This window comes from Actinia tenebrosa, unplaced genomic scaffold (assembly GCF_029948245.1).
Source record: "Actinia tenebrosa isolate PJP-AT-01 unplaced genomic scaffold, QUT_ActTen_1.0 PGA_scaffold0__85_contigs__length_37466705, whole genome shotgun sequence".
NCBI classification, from domain to species: domain Eukaryota; kingdom Metazoa; phylum Cnidaria; class Anthozoa; order Actiniaria; family Actiniidae; genus Actinia; species Actinia tenebrosa.
Window position 1 is genome coordinate 13,834,811 of NW_028292569.1, and position 18,024 is coordinate 13,852,834.

The window sequence follows — 18,024 nt, forward strand, 5'->3', positions numbered from 1 at the left end:
TGGCCTTCGAAGGTGCATGGTCCAAATGGTAGGTCTGGAAAAGGCGCTCGCTTTTAAAGAAGACTAATCTAGAGGAGATCTGAGCTAAAATATGAATAGTGCCGAAATGCGATATCATAAGTGATCAGGGACTATTTACAAACTACATTTTTCGGGTTCTCAGATATTTAAATTTCACCCTTTATGGTTTGCAAAGCGCATTAGTTCACAGGGTGGTCAAATTTTAGGGCATAACTGTATACGAATTCTCGAATTCAGAGAAATTTGGGTCGTTTGGGCTTGGCATCGAATGAAACCTGTTCGAGCAGACTGAACTATACCCTTTAATGCATTTTCATTATATTCAGTTCTGAAATTTATTTTTATATTATTATTTATATTATTATTATATTATTAGCATCGAATGAAACCAGTTCGAGCAGACCCTTTAATACATTTTCATATGTTCAGTTCTGATATTTGTTTTAAATCATTATTTGTTGAATATTAAGTGCAATACATAGCATTTCTTTGCCCTTTTTCGAGGTTTTATTAAAATACTGTGTTCAGACTATAGAAGACACTATACGACCAAGTGATCAGAACTAAAAGATAAATTGCTTCATTTATCAGTGTTTATACCTAGTACTGGACTGGAATTCGGGTTATATGATTTTTGCTCACCGTATACCTAAACCTGTTTTTGAACTTTTATCAGAAAACAATCCGGCGACCAGCTCATTATCTCTGTAAGAGGCATGGACAGAGGGCTTGTTTGTGCGTCGCGGGAAATGCGAAATACCTGGCCCTTTTGTGGTCCTTTGGGGAAATGCAGTGGTCGCAGTACCATATAAACAGAAATTTATAGCCATGCCATATATAGAGAACTAGTGTACCGATATTCGAAACCGAGTGGAGTAAGAGCTCGGTGAACTGTTCCCAGGCAGATTATCGATTCAGGAAAAATATACTTGATTCTTCGGATCGAGATTGCTTACCAATTAACTCAGGTTAACTGCTGAATATGAGCAAAAGGAATTAAGTTGTCAACTCTTTCTAGAAACATATTAGTGCCAAAATTAATATAAGGTGTTTAAAAAAAAAAAAAAAGAAAAGAAAAGAAAATCATATCTAGATAAGATTTGATTTGATTTTTGAGTGAAATAAAATATAAAAAATCGACTCCACTGTGCCATACCCCCGAGACATCCGCAGAGCTGGGGCGTCGTATGGACTTCGGACCTGACGGCGATTAAATCCTTCTGCCCTTGGGTGTACGAATTACGCAAGAAAATGTTCTAGCCGAAGCATCAGGGGAGAGACCAGCCGGCCCCCAGACCATATCGGCTAATCCCTTGCATCTCTGCCACGCACGGAATCGGTTGAAAAAATATTGTTAAAAAGTCTAGTCTATCTGGTGCATTGTTTTCAGGGCTATTGTTATGCTGATTCACCTGGAACCGTGGTCCAGTGGAAGAAACTTGGGCTTTAATGACACTGAGTCAAGTCCGGTTGAGCAAAGTTAGTACCTGGATGGGTGACCTGAAACTGATGCCTACTGAAAGTTAGAAAGAAAGAAAGAAAGAAGAAAGAAAGAAAGAACGAAAGCCGAAAACTGCGACAGAATAAAAGAGAATAGTGAAAAGGAAAAATAAGAGAAAAAGAAAAAAAGAAAAAAAGAAAAAAAGAAAGAAAGAAGAAAGTGACGGAGTGAAAGTACTGGGAGAATGGGTCATAATATTTTACGCATGCGTAGTTAGTTCAGCCGAAATCCAAGATGGCGGCCTCTGCGATGTGTTTTCGTCAAGTTGGCCGTCTTTTAACCAAAAATGCCACTCTACGAAGTCTCCCATCCGTTTCTAGTGTTAGGTAAGCATTAAAGGAAAGCACCATATTCCCACACAGGCAATTATAGTTTTTATACTGGTTATCGTTTTTGCGTTTTATACCTCTAATTGTGAGCTTTGTACAAGACGAGGTACAAGTGTTTTATAGTGTAGTGTTTCCTAAGTAGCTCCAACGAACATGGTTTTCTACGTTTGTTTCTTCAATCACTTATTACGCTGTTATAAGATACTATGTTTGTAAGGAGATAATTAGATAATCATAGAACCTGTTAAATAACACTAAAATACGACGTAATTATGATATTTGAAAACCGAGACTTCACGACTAGTAAGCTTAACTGTTACATAAGTTTTACTAACTGCATCATTAAACTCGATCTTCAAGTTCGTTATTTATACTTTATATTTGAGATTTACTTTTGCAAAACAGTCTCTTGGTAACAATTATAATACATTTTTATAATATTTATTAATGATTACATATATCTTAATAGATATCTGCGTCGGCTACCAGAAGCAGAAATTCACAAGGAAATCCAAACAGAAAGGTTGCCTGGTAAACTAGCAGACATGACGGGAACAGTTATGTACCCAGATGAGAAGTCTGCCAAATGGGATATAGATGGTAAGAGGGAAAAGGGAAAGGGGGGTGGAGATTGAGTTGGTAGAACCATCATGATTGGAAAGCACGGATGGTGTGTTGTTGTGCCACATCTCGGGTTCTATCCCCAAACTTGCCATTGCATATGAGTATAGTTACTTGTTAGCTCTCTTGTGTGTCTTTCTTCTCTTCACAATTCAACTTTCCAATATGATCATGAAATGAGGGCACCTTTGCCAAGTTCTTAGCCACTGCCTGGATTTTGGACCATCATTTGCCAACAGCCATGTTGTATGCAGAAAAATAAAATCAATTTACTCTTGGGTATTTGAAGTATTTCTTTCTCATGTAAAATGATGGTAATGATCATGACATGTAACACAGCTGCTATCATATGATTGTGCAAAATCTCTTTCAAGTGCTACCCCTATAAAACAAAGATGGTTTATTTTTTAATGAGAAAACTAGTTGTAAGAGAAAACGTTTTGCTGTCATCTTGACAACATCATCAGGTCTAATAAGTTTTTTATAATTTTTTTATCGTATTAAATTTCCCTCTGAATAACACCACTCTCTCCCAAGGTGTTATCATAGGATGTCCTTATCCATTATTTATGAATTTATTGATGTGATTATAGAACCAATACCAGAGAAGATGGTAACAAACATGACTATCAACTTTGGTCCCCAACATCCTGCGGCTCATGGAGTGCTCAGGCTTGTGTTGGAACTAGATGGAGAGGTAAAGAAAAATATATTACAGCATGACTACATAACCAAGGCCTCCCAGATAGATTCCTATACAAATTAGCCAATTAAGATTAAGTATAGAATCTGCACAAATTTTTCACCTTTTAAAATATATATTCTACTTTTTATATGTGTGTGTGATCAGGAGTTAAAAATAAAAATTCTAAATTCCAAAATTTATTACTACCCTTTTCAGCATAAAAGCATGATTTGTGGATTTTTTTAAAAAATTTGTTTGGGTGGCCTTGGTTTATGTAATTTATTGCACTATAATATAAAACGAATATTATCAGAATGTCTTTTGTGATGGTTTTGTATATTCTATTAGCATTCATTTGTTGACTATATACATTTTGCTATCATAAATTGTTGGGGGTATTTGTAGGTTGTAGTCAGAGCTGATCCTCATATAGGGCTGCTACATCGTGCCACAGAGAAGCTCATTGAGTACAAAACATATCTTCAGGTATAACATCTTTAGAATTATTATTTTTGAGAGAAATATATGAGTATTGATTGATTGATTGTTCTTTCATACTCAAGAAAATTAGGCCTTCATTTTCCTACCTCTGCTCTACCTCTCCCTATACCCTACCTTCCTTACTTCATTTTTTTATAAATTTACTGATTGATTCAATGGTTTGTTGGGTCCTTTCTTAATCTGATTAGGAAAGGTGTAGCTCAGTTGCTTAGTGTGCACCTTCAGAGCTAGAGGTCCATGATTGATTGCGCAAACACTAGACCCTACAGTTTTGAAGTAAAATAAATTAGCTTTATCTTCACCTTTTACAGCTATTTTCATAAACATGCTGCCTCAGTGCTCTTGAGTCACACTCTGAAATTTGGTTTTTCGCTCCTGTCAATCAAACCTAATCAGTCGGTAACTTTCATATTTTTGACTGACGGCAGTGAAAAACCAAATTTCAGCGTGCAACTCAAGAGTACTGAGGTCACATGATAATGAAAATAGCTGTAAATAAACAAAATAAAATTTAAAATTTACCACTTTTGAATGTACACTGTACCTTCATGCAGGCACTGCCATACTTTGATCGACTGGATTATGTCTCTATGATGACAAATGAACAAGCCTACTCCCTTGCTGTGGAGAGATTACTAAACATTGAGATCCCTGAGAGAGCTAAATGGATTAGAGGTCAGTTTATAATATTTTTATACTTCCACCTGTCTTGGCATTGACAAAATTATCATATGTAACAATACTAGCATTCTCCTCAGTCATTGGTCTGACAATATATATACGATAACATGATACATATTTTAACAGATTGCACAATCTAATGGTTTGTTTTTTTTAAATAGTTCTGTTTGGAGAGATAACAAGGATTTTGAATCACATAATGGGAGTAACCACACATGCTCTAGATGTTGGTGCCATGACTCCATTCTTTTGGATGTTTGAGGAGAGAGAAAAGGTAATAAGGATTGTGTCTATTCTGGTTAAAAGCCTGAACAGCCCCCTGTTGGCCTAGTGTCAGGGTGGTTTTTCAGCCATTAGAGGGTAGTTTGTTGGGTGTTTGACACTAGTTTTTCAAGAGTTTGATGCCAGTTCATCAGGCATTGGATAAATAATTTTATACAGTATCTAATAGTATGTACAGAAAATCTAATGCTAAGTTTATTTTTTAGTTGATGGAGTTTTATGAGAGAGTATCTGGTGCTCGTTTACATGCTGCTTATGTAAGACCTGGAGGTGTTTCTCAGGTTGGTAGAATGATTTGAATGATATTATGCAACTCTTATAACTAGTTTATATATTTCAAGATATACAGGTTTTTGGATTCTGTCCAGTAAGAAATACTAACTCAAGCAGTTAGAAAATTAATTGACATAAACCCCCAAAAAATACCTTGAATTGTAACAAGTCGTCAGAATACAACGATGTTGCATTAATTCATTTCAGGATATGCCTCTGGGTTTGATGGACGATATTTATGAATTCATTGAGAAGTTTCCTCAAAGATTAGATGAAGTGGAAGAGGTATGAGATATCTCATATACAGTTTGTTCATTACCTAGGATAAAAATGTTGGGCCACCTTTAATTTGAACCGATGTTTTTATCTTACATTTAAATCTATTTTTCAGAGCTAAAACTAAAAGCTAGTCAACCACCGGTCATTGTGACTGGCCAAATTATTTTACTTTGGTGATACCTCATTTCTTGCTGGTCAAAACGACCAGCAAGGCAGACATTGACCAGACAAGTTCTTTTTCTGGTAGAACATTGTCCAATGACCAGCTGCTATTTTTAGCTCTGATTTTCTAAAAGTAAGGAGTTGAGGTGATTTAAAGTTGTAAAGTACTAACAAGATTCTTTTAATTAGATGTTGACGAACAACAGAATTTGGAAACAACGAACAGTTGATGTTGGTGTGATTTCAGCAGAAGATGCTCTCGCTTATGGAATGAGGTGTGTGATTGACTACATGACCATATTTCATTGTGGAGATTTCCATTACTGTTTTCAATGCTAGGTGCTAATCAAGGTAACAGTGGTGATTGAGAAATTGGGAAACCGATGTAAAGTTAGATGGGAACTATGACAAAGTATATGGTAGCAATATATTATTTGATTTGATTGACAGTAGTCTATTGGCTGATTTCTCTTTTTTATGACTGTTGTCTTGATCAGCACATAGCATTGAAAACAGTGGTAAGATAAGGCATCTTAATTTCTAAGGTAAACTCCTTTGATTTTGGAGATTTAGAGAGACCTATCTCTGGCACGAGGCCTAGGGTCACCTTACCTTCAATTGCACTTATTTCAAAATTACGTGACCTAGATGGATTGAAAATGGGTGTAAAGTCCTTTAAAATACTGATAAAATGGGTGTAAAGTCCTTTAAAATACTGATAATTTGGCAGACAACACGTTATGGTGTTGATGTTCTGACATATATTGGTGTTTGTTGGCAGTGGTGTAATGCTGCGAGGATCAGGTATCAAGTGGGATCTGAGGAAAACACAGCCATATGATGCATATGATAAAGTGGATTTTGATGTTCCCATTGGAAAAAATGGTGATTGCTTTGACAGGTGAGAAACATAAGTTTTCAGTTACATAGCTGGTGTCCCTGTTAGGTGGGTGTCCTTGTTAGGTGGATGCACCTACTTAGAGGGTCACAAGAGAGCATAAATAAGAGAAGGAAACTTCTTAATAACACGCGTGCCATGTAAATTCCTGATTGGGCTATTTTTAGTAACCGGATGCAGTTTAAGTTTTGCCTTACCCCACTCCCGTGTGTCATCAACTTGTGCGTGTGCACTCTTTAGGTTTATTGTTTTGATCACTAAAAATGAAATATATTACACCCACCCTATCGAATGGATGACTAATGAAAAAGATGTCAGTTAACTGGAGTTTGACTGCATCCTTCACTTTTCTTTCCTTTAAAGATACTTGATAAGAATGGAGGAAATGAGACAAAGCCTTGATATCATCCTACAGGTATGTGCAATCAGTTCTTAAAATGTCTTCTCTCAGCCAATCAGAATGCAGAATTTTAATACTCCACTTGCAGCCAATCAGCAGGTTTTGTAATAGTCTTCTTGCAGCCAATCAGAATGCAGAATATCTAATAGTACTTACGTTTGTCAATCATAATCTTTTTGGCTTTATTCGTAATTTGAAGAAACTAACATTTAATTAATTTGTTTGCCAGTGCTTGAACAAAATGCCCCCAGGTGAAATCAAGGTGGACGATGCTAAGATATCTCCTCCAAAACGAAGGGAAATGAAGGTACAAGATAATAGGATCATGTAAAAGAAATAAGCTATTTCCAAAAATAATGAAGGTTATCTAAAATAATGGTTACAGTGGCAGCAGAATGAAATGAAAAAAAGGGGGAGGGGGTGAAAGTAATTGAAGCAAAATGCACCTTGACCAGGATGAGGTCTTATACCAACACTTCCAGAAAATCCTATATGGTAGATTTTTTTTTATAATGCTTATTTTGGCTATTGTCTTGGTATTCTCAAAGGACATTTGTATGTGACAAGACATCTTGGAAAGGATTGTGGTAGTTTAGTTATATGAAATGTCATGAGGGTTAGTGTGTGTTCAAATGCCTCTTAGACTGATCCTCTTGACTGGTCATATTGACTGATGATGGTTCATCTAATATCACTTTTATCATTTCAAATCTATTGTATAATCCCATAAAATATCCATACCCCACCCACGGAGGAAACTGAAAATTCTGGGGGGGGGGGGGGGGGGGGAGTTAGAGAAAGAAACAAAATTATAGAGTTTGTATGGAAGAAAATTGGAAGTTCCTGGGGGTAGTGGCATCCTTTTACAAATTTCCTCCATGGTGGGGGTATGGATATTTTCTGGAACTACGCATTAAACTTTAGCTGTTTTATCACAGTGTGGGACAGTCACAACAGAGCTGGACTCCAACAACTCTACTCACATATGACACCAAGCCTGTCAGGACTCAAACTCTGGTCACATTGTGAAAGCCAGTGCATTATCAGTGCATGCCACTTATGCTTCCCTTAAATTGTCTTTGTCTCTCTTTGTTAGGAATCAATGGAAGCCCTGATCCATCATTTTAAACTTTACACTGAAGGCTATCAGGTGCCAGCAGGAGGCACATACACAGCCATTGAAGCCCCTAAGGTAAGTTTCTATACTCTAACCTTTGTTATAAATTACTGTCACTTTTTTGGACAAAAAGAAGTGTGACTATCAGGGGGAGGGGTGAGGGTAGTTGCTACTTTCTATTCCAGGGGGAGTTTGGTCAGTTTGTTCATTAACAATTCTTGGTTTGCAATCAATCCCAAGAGAGCACAATAACAAAAGGGATGTCCGCCATGTTGGAAGATATAACAAAAGAATTCATTGAAAAATCTTTTGTCAAATTCTTCCAACATGGCGGCTATGACGTCTATTGCAAATGAAGAGTATTGTAAGTATTCCCCAGAAAATCCTTTTTGACAATATCTTTTTTACCTTCTATTCCAGGGGGAGTTTGGAGTTTATTTAGTTGCTGATGGTACCAGCAAGCCCTACAGATGTAAGATCAAGGCCCCAGGATTTGCTCATTTGGTAAGTCAATAATATTTTTCTACTGCTACAACACCTTGATTCCCTAACCATAAGTCCAGTTATTGTTTTGTGCTTTAATACAGAGTACATGATTCATTTCACAGGCTGGTTTAGATCATATCTCCAGAGGTCACATGTTAGCTGATGTTGTTGCTATAATTGGTAAGTTGAATTTGATAACAGCATTCCCCCTCCCCAAAAACCCCTTGAAAATTGTTACATTTTATTTTTGCAGAGATGCTATTCGCTGCATGATTTTTTAAAAAGTTTTTGGGCATTAAGGGGGTGCTGTATTAACCCCCCCCCCTAGATGTGCCACACCCAGGGGATAGGGAGGAAAGACCCGGAAAAAGGGGGCAGTTATGCTTATGAACGTTCTGCTTTTGTGTTTAGGTACCCTGGACGTAGTGTTTGGAGAAGTTGATCGCTAGCCTCTATTGACAAGAAGTTTTTATTCTGTAACAGCATCAGCAAACGCATCCATATTGTAAAGAATATTGCGGATTTCCTTGAGTATCGTAAGCAATCTGACCGCAGATTCGTGGAATTCTGTTTTGTAAAATAAAGAAATTATCAAGGTTCTGTATTACTGTATCTTGAACGATTTGTGAGATCAATAAAGAGACAAAAATGTATAACTTGTAAGTGATATTTGGAAAGGGTTTTTCTACTGAATGAAAGAAACAGTTCTCAGTTTAATCAAACCCTAAAACAACTTCTGCGCTTATCTAAGTCAGGGCATGGCTAACTCACAGATCCAACCCTGAAACAACCTCTGCGCTTATGTAAGTCAGGGCACAGCTAACTCACAGATCCAACCCTGAAACAACCTCTGGGCTGATCTAAGTCAGGGCATGGCTAACTCACAGATCAAACCCTGAAACAACCTCTGGGCTGATCTAAGTCAGGGCACGGCTAACTCACAGATGCTATTAGGCGGCTAATTTGAGGGTATAGGAAGACTGATTAACTCGGACCCGATAGGTAAGAGGCAAATGTTCTTCTGCTACGCCACCCCTGATTGCCAAGACAAGAGAAATGAGGAAAAAGAAAAGTAATTTTCTCCTCTCCCTTTCTTCCATTTATTTTCATCTATATCCTTTCCATTTTTCCCATTTTCCTTCCTTGCTTCACTTACTCAAACACAAGGGTTGATATTTTTGGGGGGAGGGGGGGGGGGGGGGACTCGCGGCGCAGTCCCTTACTTTCTTAAGGGTAGTTTCGAATTCCCCTATTGCTTTTTGCTTGTTTGACTGATTACTCTTAAAGCTTATTAATATTTGGTAAGATATGCCCAAATTTTCATTGGAATTCAGCGGTAGCGGACTTGCGCAAACCATTTTAACCTTTCTTTAACCATTATTCATAATCATTTAATCAAATTCCAGAGATTGTATTACAACATGTTGGTTCTCAGAGCCAAGAGCTCAGGTCGGCTATTGTGCGAAAGAGAAATTTCGCCCTTTCCGCTCCCGGCACAAGTTCAAAGATCGTCACCACAAAATATGTCGTGATTTTTATTATTATAACACTGCACTCAAAAATACCCCAAAAAATTTGAAATTTTAAACTTGCTACTTAAGAAAAGTCGGTTGAAGACGATTGCGTAACAAAATAAGGAATCTACGATTTTGATGAATGTAAAATTATTCATGAAATTCTAGGCTGGGTCCAATCACGCCACCGCGAGTATGATGTTGAAAGACTGCATGCGCCCGCGATCCTCTGCGCTCTGTTTATTATCAAATCGAAAAAATTAGGTACTAGAAGAGTCCAAAACCTTGGAGAAAAAAAGGTATTAATTGTACAAATATATCCTTGATTGAAGATCAAACATGTTACGAGGGAAGTGTATACGTCTGCGGCGAAATTTACTTAGTGGTAAAGATTGCTACTGATTAGATTTGCACAAAAAATTGGCTTGTAAACTTAGACATGATCAGAATTTGTTCGGGTTTCATACTAGAACTCGTGTAATTTTGTAAACCCTGGCTTATTTATCAGGACCTTGGCTCTTAGGATCTACAGTCCTGATGTTTAGTACCTCTAAAGCTTCTTGGACAAGCAGGACTTGGCGGTTTTGAAGCGACTGGAGAGAATTTTGAGCTAACATGAGTATGACTGCAGGGCAAGAAAGTGGACAAGATGATGGATGTATTTGCCCACCTGCAGAAGATTTCATCTCATTTCCTATACTTTTTCGACACCTAAAAAATATCATAGACGACAATATAAATTATTTCCAGAAGTATCCGAGCAAATCAGTGTGTAAACGATTCCTCGATGCATTTGAAAGGATAAATGAAACCTTACCATCTATTCAAGAAATAGCGGTTTTTATTGCTCAAAGAGTGACGAGTTTTGACTATAGTTCCGAAGTGAAGGGCAATGGATACCGAAGCTTGCTTAGATTATTGGAACAATGCATAAGGGCTTTGACAGAACTGACTTTCTACTGCCAGAAACACAGAAATCGGTTTTATTTTAGGTCCCATCATTATTGTTTAGAGATCGAAGCCCATACAGATTTGTTGTTAGGGACGAAAGATTTACTGAACTATGCTTTGACATGTATGGAGGAAAGTAAAGATGGGCAGCTTTTCCCTGAGTCTATTGATTCAAAAATCTTGATTGAGGCTGAAATGATGGATAGAGAGTGTTTCTATGGTCGTGCTCTGGGTTTTCAGGTAAGTTAGAAGATTGGTTATTGTCTTTTATATAACGACAACTTTAGTTGGGCAGACAAAGTCAATTTAAAAGAGTATTACAGGTTAAGAATTTGTGTAGTTAATATTCATAATTCATTGATTGGGAACAATGATGGATTAAGAGTGTGAATTTTTCCAAAGTGTCAGAATGCATGCTTAGAGTGTATGTTATCAGTTTGTGCCTCATAATATTTTAAGTAATTTTATGTAACAAAAATGTGCACAACAGCGGCAAACAGCCAGTATAGGGTACACTTAGGGTGTAACCATGTTGGTTGATCTAACGAAAAAAGGTAATGAGGAATTTTTGTTCTTATCGACCAAGATGGTGCAGGCCCTATAAGGGGTTAGGATCATTGTGTATGATTTACCAAGTTATGTCATTGGTTTCTGAATACCCAAGAGGGGACATTGGTTTCCCTCACTTAGAAAAATATATAAATTTCAGGAGATTTGAATACTGCACCCTTGCATCCCAACCCTAACCATTGTCCCAAGAATACTGAAATACTGGATAATAATATATCATAAAACCAATCCAAAGTTAGCCCTGGTAAAGTAAGGGTAGGGAATAGCATAGAGGTTCTCAAGCCTGTAGGGGAGATGGTATACGTACGTGGTTAGCATTGTGTGGGGTGGTATCAAATTTAAAAAAACTTTTTAACAGTTAAAAGTAACATATAGCTATTTTCAGTTTCGACCAGGTCTGCGACAATTCCTTCAAATGGTATGCGTGGCAATGGCATCCTTCGCTGAAGGATATCATCGGCACAAGGCAAGTCCATTAGCATGTATGACCACTGCAGTTTTAAGCAGTGGTAAATACACAGTCAACCCTGAAATGAGAGCAAAGATGATTGTTAAGCTGACACACAAAACTAATATGGAGTTCTGCAAGGCATTTTGGGGTCTAACAGAAGGCTTTGGGGTTCAGGTTAGTTATTAAACTTGATTTTTAACAATTTCTTACCTTGATTTTGCCATGTTTTTAGATAGCATGCAGGAGAACTATAAGCAAATTTCAGCTGGCCCCAAATCTCCAATTTAAATTCTTAGGCTTGATTCCATATAGTCCAGACAATGTCCCCTTCTTTTACTGCTGCACAATACAGGTTATAGTTTTGCTGCAAATATAACACTCCTACATTGTTGTAAAGAAGGAGTAATAAATTTGGTGGGGAATATTTGGTGAACTTACTGTTTCCGCTCGATACTCGTTGGAAATTTTCAAAAAGACCCCTAAAAGATACCGGAAGTCTCCAAAAAAGGGCATGCCTGAATGATTCTTAACCCCTAAGAGATACCACAACAAATAATATTAAATTTTATATAAAAAGCACCTAGGATAAGCCACATCGATGCACGCTTCTCTCCTTTTCCGACACCCTAAGAGATACCAGAAAATGCTGATTTTCAAAAGATACCAAATTGCGATTTTTTACCCCTAAGAGATATGATAAGCATCCCTGGTACTTTTTTCCCAGAGTGCCCCCCCCCCCCCCCCCCGGGGACCCTCCTTGCCACAAGCACAGGCAGCCCAACAAAAGCAGGAAAGGAGGGGACAGCATTTGGACTAATTTCTATAAGATAGCTCTCAAGATAAGTCTCAATGGTTCTAGAAACTTTATATAATTTTATTTCCCAACAGCATTTTCCCCTGTTTGTCTGTCCTGCTCTGAAAGTCAACAATCTCTTTCACATTCCTGCTGAACCATTTGAAATCACCTCAGAATCTGGAAGTGTCGTGTCCATAGCTCCACCTTGTTCTTGGTCCGGTCTTGCACCAGTACAAGTGCGATTGATGTCCTTTGAATGGAGGGAAGGACAGGTAAAATGATACATGAGTTCTCACACAGACATTTAATCTATAGATGTACATGCAAACATGCCAAGGGAATGATCAGATACCTCATAAATTAAACATCTACTTGTTGAGGCTAGATATTGCCTCTTCAGCTTGGAGATAGTGTTTTTTTGTTTCAAACCATGTTTCATTTTCCCTTGTGTATTACTTTTTGTTTAACCTTACCACTTGACAAAGTGTGTTTTTCAAAATGTGTAGTTCCTCCACCCCTTGGAAATTCCAAATTCCTCTGTGTGTGTGTGGGGGGAAGGGGGGGGGGGGGGGGGAGGGAAGGGGGAGGGATAAATTCTGGAACTACACAATCCATCACCCTAAGATTATTCCAATTTTCTGTAAGTAACCCAGTGATTGTAAGTTTTTATAAAAATTGAAAAAATTTTTTAACTTATGTGTGATGTGATGTAATATTAATACTAATGATGTTAATATTTATTGCAATTTTGTAGTCAAAGGATGGCTCTAACAATAATCAATATAGTCCTAAAATGAAACCAAAGTCTAAAGGTCTTGTGCTTCATATTCATGGAGGTGGTTTTGTCTCACAGTCCTCCAAGTCACATGAGGTAATCTCTGACACCTGCTTTATGTGATCCAACCAATCTCTTTCAATACTCCAGTTTCGAGTTCTCAGTTGCTCAGTAGGGTAAGCTTCGACTTTGTGCAGAATATTCACGTGTTCCAGTAAAGGTCCCTGGAATTTCAAAGTGTTTGTATTGTTAAAGTTGTACATTCTTTACTTTAACATTGGTATTTGTGAATATTTAGACACTGATTCAAGGCTAACCCTGAGTAAATGAGTCTGTAATCTAGGAACACAGCAGTAATTTGGAACTCAAAAAATGTCTATTCCTATAGAAGAAATTTAATTCTTGGATTCATTGAGGTCTGAATAAACACTGGGAACATTGCACTGGCCCAGTTTTTTGTACTATCTATCCCACCCTGGAGTCTCTTCTGACTTTTACCACTATCGCACAACATCCCCTGGTTAGCAGTGGATAGTGTGGATAGCACTATCCAATGGATAAATATTAATTTAGGATTATTTCCCACATGCGCTCTATGAGTCCTTTCACATTGCTTTCTACCTTTCCATAAATGTATCTAATAAAGGTATAAGTGATGAATGCCATCACACGTTATTTTTGATTATTGTTTCAGATGTACTTGCGAGTCTGGGCCCGTGACTTGAATGTCCCAATATTATCAGTGGATTATTCACTCGCCCCTGAAGCACCGTTCCCAAGAGCTCTGGAAGAGTGTTTCTTCGCGTATGCATGGGCTTTAAAGAATCTAGACAAGCTAGGAACAACTGCCGAGTACGTCTGCATTGCTGGAGATTCTGCAGGTTAGTTTGAACTCGGTGAGGCTTTCAAACGTTACAAAATTAAATGATGGAAATGTGTATTCATAGAACATGTCCAATATGAGCTTTTCACAAGACTGTGAAAACCTCACAGTATAGTACGGACGTGCTGTTTCGTGATCGTGGCGGTAACGTGTTCAAGCATTTTCATTGGATGAACAGTGATATAGCACGTGCTGTGATTGGTTCAAAGGTCACTGTCAATTCTTTACCGTGACCATGCAACAGAAGTAATTTTTTCCCAATTCGCACTACGTGTCATTCTCTCGGGAATAAGACTATTTCATATTATAAAATAACTGTTCTAAATGTCTCGTTCTGATTGGTTGGGAGCGCGTGCTTTATTGAGAGCACACAGCATGCGTGCACACTTCCAGTTGCATCATTCCTATTCAAAATAACGGTTTTTGTTATTTGTATTTTATAAAATTTTGCTTGCTGTGCTGTGTGGAGTTATAAAGCACTTGGGGATTGATAGAAAACTAGAGAAGTGTCGTGCTTCTCCTAACACTTCTCTCGTGTTCTGCCAACCCCCGCGTGCTTTATAACTGCACACTGCACGCGCGCGCGTTTTCTATTTCTTTAATATTGATAATAATAACTCTTTATTGGGTTACAGACAAAGTAAAACTCTTTTCCAGGCTGGCCCATTTCTTGGACTCTCCTCCGAACTAATGATTCACTGAATTTCTTGAAATTTTAGGGGGAAACCTTGGTGTAGCTGTTTGCATGCGCGCAGCAGAATATGGAATCCGCAGACCAGACTCCCTTTTGGCCGCGTACCCGCCGTTGAATGTACAATACGTTCCATCACCATCCAGACTCATGAGTTTAATGGACCCTCTGTTGCCTACTGGGATATTGTCAGCCTGTCTTGGTGCGTATGCTGGAATGGGGAAATCCCCTTTTGACGAGTGTATGAAAACGCCAGCAAATTCCTCGTTAATTGCGAAACAAGGTAGTGCTCCAACGCCCCCAGTGGACATTATCAGAAAGGGCTCTTTTCTTAGTAAATTTAAACGTGGCAAAGACTCCAATCGGAAATCTGATTTTAGTCCTTCGGAAGAGTTTGAGAACCCTTCAGGGCCGGGTAGTAAGAGCTTTCAAAGTTTCCCTAGTCCACCAACGTCAGATTCAGTACCGAAGGATTTATCGATGGGAAATTGTAGCTATGTCCAAAATGGGCTACCGAGCTATGGGAGTCCTATTCAAGAAGGGTCTTCACCTGAGGGAGAAAAGTACTATTCTTTTAAGGAGGAGAACTTAGAAACGTTTGTAGCTACCAACAATGATGAGAACTTGGTTCGAGAAAATGATGGGTTCGAGCAAGATGAAAATACAAAAGACATATCGATCCAAGATTTGAAGTTAAGGGACGTTATAGTATCTTGTTCCGACGGGAAGCACTGCACACAACAAAGGTACTATAGCACAGCTTCTTGTTCCGACGGGAAGCATTGCACACAACAAAGGGACGATAGTACAGTTTCTTGTTCCGACGGGAAGCACTGCGCACAACAAAGCAACGCCCAAAGCGACAGACGACGGCTTTTGAAACTCGATGTTACTCCAAAATTCCATGTTCCACTAGGCGAGAACTATGCGCACCAGGAAATGCAGTACACTCGAAGCAACGATGAATGTCACGTGGTTAACGTTGTTGATCCCAGTCTCTCTCCGACTGGAGAAACGATGATAATACCCATTGAGGAGCCAAGCCTTCGGATAGGGACACCGCCCATGACGGAGGACGAGGGTATAGAGGAGAAGGAGCATGGATTACATTACCGAAGGTCAATGTCTGAAGTGTCTCTACCTATAGCCAAGAACCCTTACATGTCGCCTCTAGTTGCTCCAGATGAAATGCTGGCTACTTTACCTCCGATGGACATCGTGGTAAGAACAATGACGTGACCTAGGTACTGGCCGCGCAAGGGGATTGGGAATTGAAAGGTCCTTCCCAATCCCCATGCGTCGCTATGTAGGCTAAAAATACATTTTTATATGTTATTGATGTCATTGAATGCAAAGGGCGAAATTTTCAAAATGGGAATCTAGATACTGAAAGGATACAAAAGAGACCTTCGGCCTAATGGGCTATTGACTTGTAGCAGAAGTTCATAACTAGACCATTCAGATCTAATTGGCTACCGTAAGGTCAAACCCACGATCATAAAGAGTGCCGACTTCCATTATACCAATTTTCATAATTACGCGATTAACGCAAGACCACGACCTCTGGGTTTTTTAGTTTCCGTTAATGAAAGCAAATACTAATTCAGACCGTTGGGAATTTGATTCATGACTAGCCTGCGTAGCGGCGCTTTGGGGAGGGGGAGGGGGACTGGGACTGGTGAGGAGGTAAAGAAGGGAACTCCCCAAAGCGCTGCTACGCAGGCTATGTTTGACGGAAGCCGAAAAACTGCACATCTTAAATAATATATATCCTTTGTTTACGAACAGGCTTGTTCTTTGGATCCACTCCTGGACGATTCCATAGAGTTTGCTCGACGTCTACGCTCCCTCGGTAAAGATGTCGAGATCTATATCCTCGAGGACCTCCCCCACGGGTTTCTGAACTTCAACCTGGTGTGTCAAGAGGCGAAGGATGGCTGTGATTTGTGTACGGCTTGTCTGAAAAGAACGCTGATGGGAAAAAGAAAACTAGATCGAGTAGACCAAGCTCCTGTTTACTAACCATCCGTCCGACCACAGGTAGCCCACTCCATTCTTATCTCCTTCTAAGAGTGATGGGAAATTCAGGACCTTGGTATGGATAGCGGTTTCCCTCCGCTTTCGACAGCAGGGCAAGGCAATACTTATCAAAATTTCGTTATTTTTGTCGTCTAAAATATTTTCATAAGTTTTTTCAAATGTCTTTGGGTAGTGGAAAAGTTGGGTAATGGGTATCGCATATGATTTATTTACAGTATCGTCTTTCTTCCTTCCTTTTTGTGGTCGTGTGTTTTACTTAAAAATATCATATAAAGTATTCAATTATCATTCACGAGTCTTTCCAAACTTCAAACCTCCGCCCCTTTTCCTTCCTATCCATTTAAAGAAAGTGGAACGATGAAAAATAATGGCAATGAGATGAGACACTAAATGTTTTGTCTCAATGTAGGTAATTTTTTGTATACTTGAAAATTTAGAATCGCGAAGACCAAAACATCGAATGACAAAAATAAAACAATCGAATTCTTCACAAAAATATTAAAATTGTGTTAATAAATGATATAATTTCTTTAATTATCTCAACACAGGAATTGTTTTCAGTCGTTAAAGTTGAGAAATGACAAGCCAGTGAAGTAATAGAATTAAATAATCTGTATTCTTGGCTCTTTGAGACGTACAACAGCTCAACCAAGGAGGCTTTCTTGTTTAGGTTTTCAATCATAGTGCCAAGATATTAATATCTTATAGGGGGGTAACTGGGATTGATGTGCTTTAAATTAATAGTGAACTGAGCTGTTTCCATATCATGTGGTTTTATGACATATTAGTACTAATTTTTAAGCAAAATTTCCTGTGAGTTTGTACTGAAAGTTTTTATTGATACTTTTTGTATTTATACTAAAATATCTCTGAAAATGATGTACAAAAAAATATAATTTCTCTTCAATGCAATATTTATAATTCCTCTCATTCACTAATTAAAATTTGAATTAAATCTGTAAGAAACTGTTATCAGTTGTAGCTCTTATTTATTTAATTCAGAAACCTTTTGACGTGAAAGCTCTTTGAAATCAAAATTTTAAGTGTTTTCCTGAGCCCATTCTTTTCTCTTTTCCCATTAAGATATTCCTGTGTTCATTTATCAAATGCTCTTCTA

The 18,024-nt window shown here is 38.3% G+C and overlaps 2 protein-coding genes across 3 annotated transcripts; both read left to right on the plus strand.

The window, feature by feature from the left end:
- The first annotated feature begins 1,724 nt into the window (after nt 1-1,724).
- LOC116303509 (NADH-ubiquinone oxidoreductase 49 kDa subunit) lies at nt 1,725-8,892 on the plus strand. Its single transcript, XM_089032098.1, has 16 exons — nt 1,725-1,848; nt 2,321-2,451; nt 3,066-3,169; nt 3,563-3,643; nt 4,213-4,333; nt 4,501-4,613; nt 4,828-4,902; nt 5,102-5,179; nt 5,525-5,610; nt 6,117-6,236; nt 6,597-6,648; nt 6,863-6,940; nt 7,730-7,825; nt 8,171-8,254; nt 8,359-8,416; nt 8,648-8,892. Exons 1-16 carry the CDS (start codon nt 1,757-1,759, stop codon nt 8,683-8,685), a joined length of 1,407 nt encoding a protein of 468 aa, XP_088888224.1. The 5' UTR covers nt 1,725-1,756; the 3' UTR covers nt 8,686-8,892.
- A 1,103-nt stretch (nt 8,893-9,995) lies between these two features.
- Nucleotides 9,996-17,858, plus strand: LOC116303467 (hormone-sensitive lipase). Of its 2 annotated transcripts, XM_089032105.1 has the most exons (8): nt 9,996-10,049; nt 10,259-10,941; nt 11,657-11,896; nt 12,611-12,790; nt 13,273-13,389; nt 13,988-14,174; nt 14,896-16,088; nt 16,656-17,858. In XM_089032105.1, exons 2-8 carry the CDS (start codon nt 10,366-10,368, stop codon nt 16,887-16,889), a joined length of 2,727 nt encoding a protein of 908 aa, XP_088888231.1. In that variant the 5' UTR covers nt 9,996-10,049; nt 10,259-10,365; the 3' UTR covers nt 16,890-17,858. The 2 variants fall into 2 exon arrangements, with proteins under 2 accessions (XP_088888231.1, XP_088888228.1); XM_089032102.1 differs by having other exon boundaries at nt 10,007-10,941.
- Nucleotides 17,859-18,024: the final 166 nt, after the last annotated feature.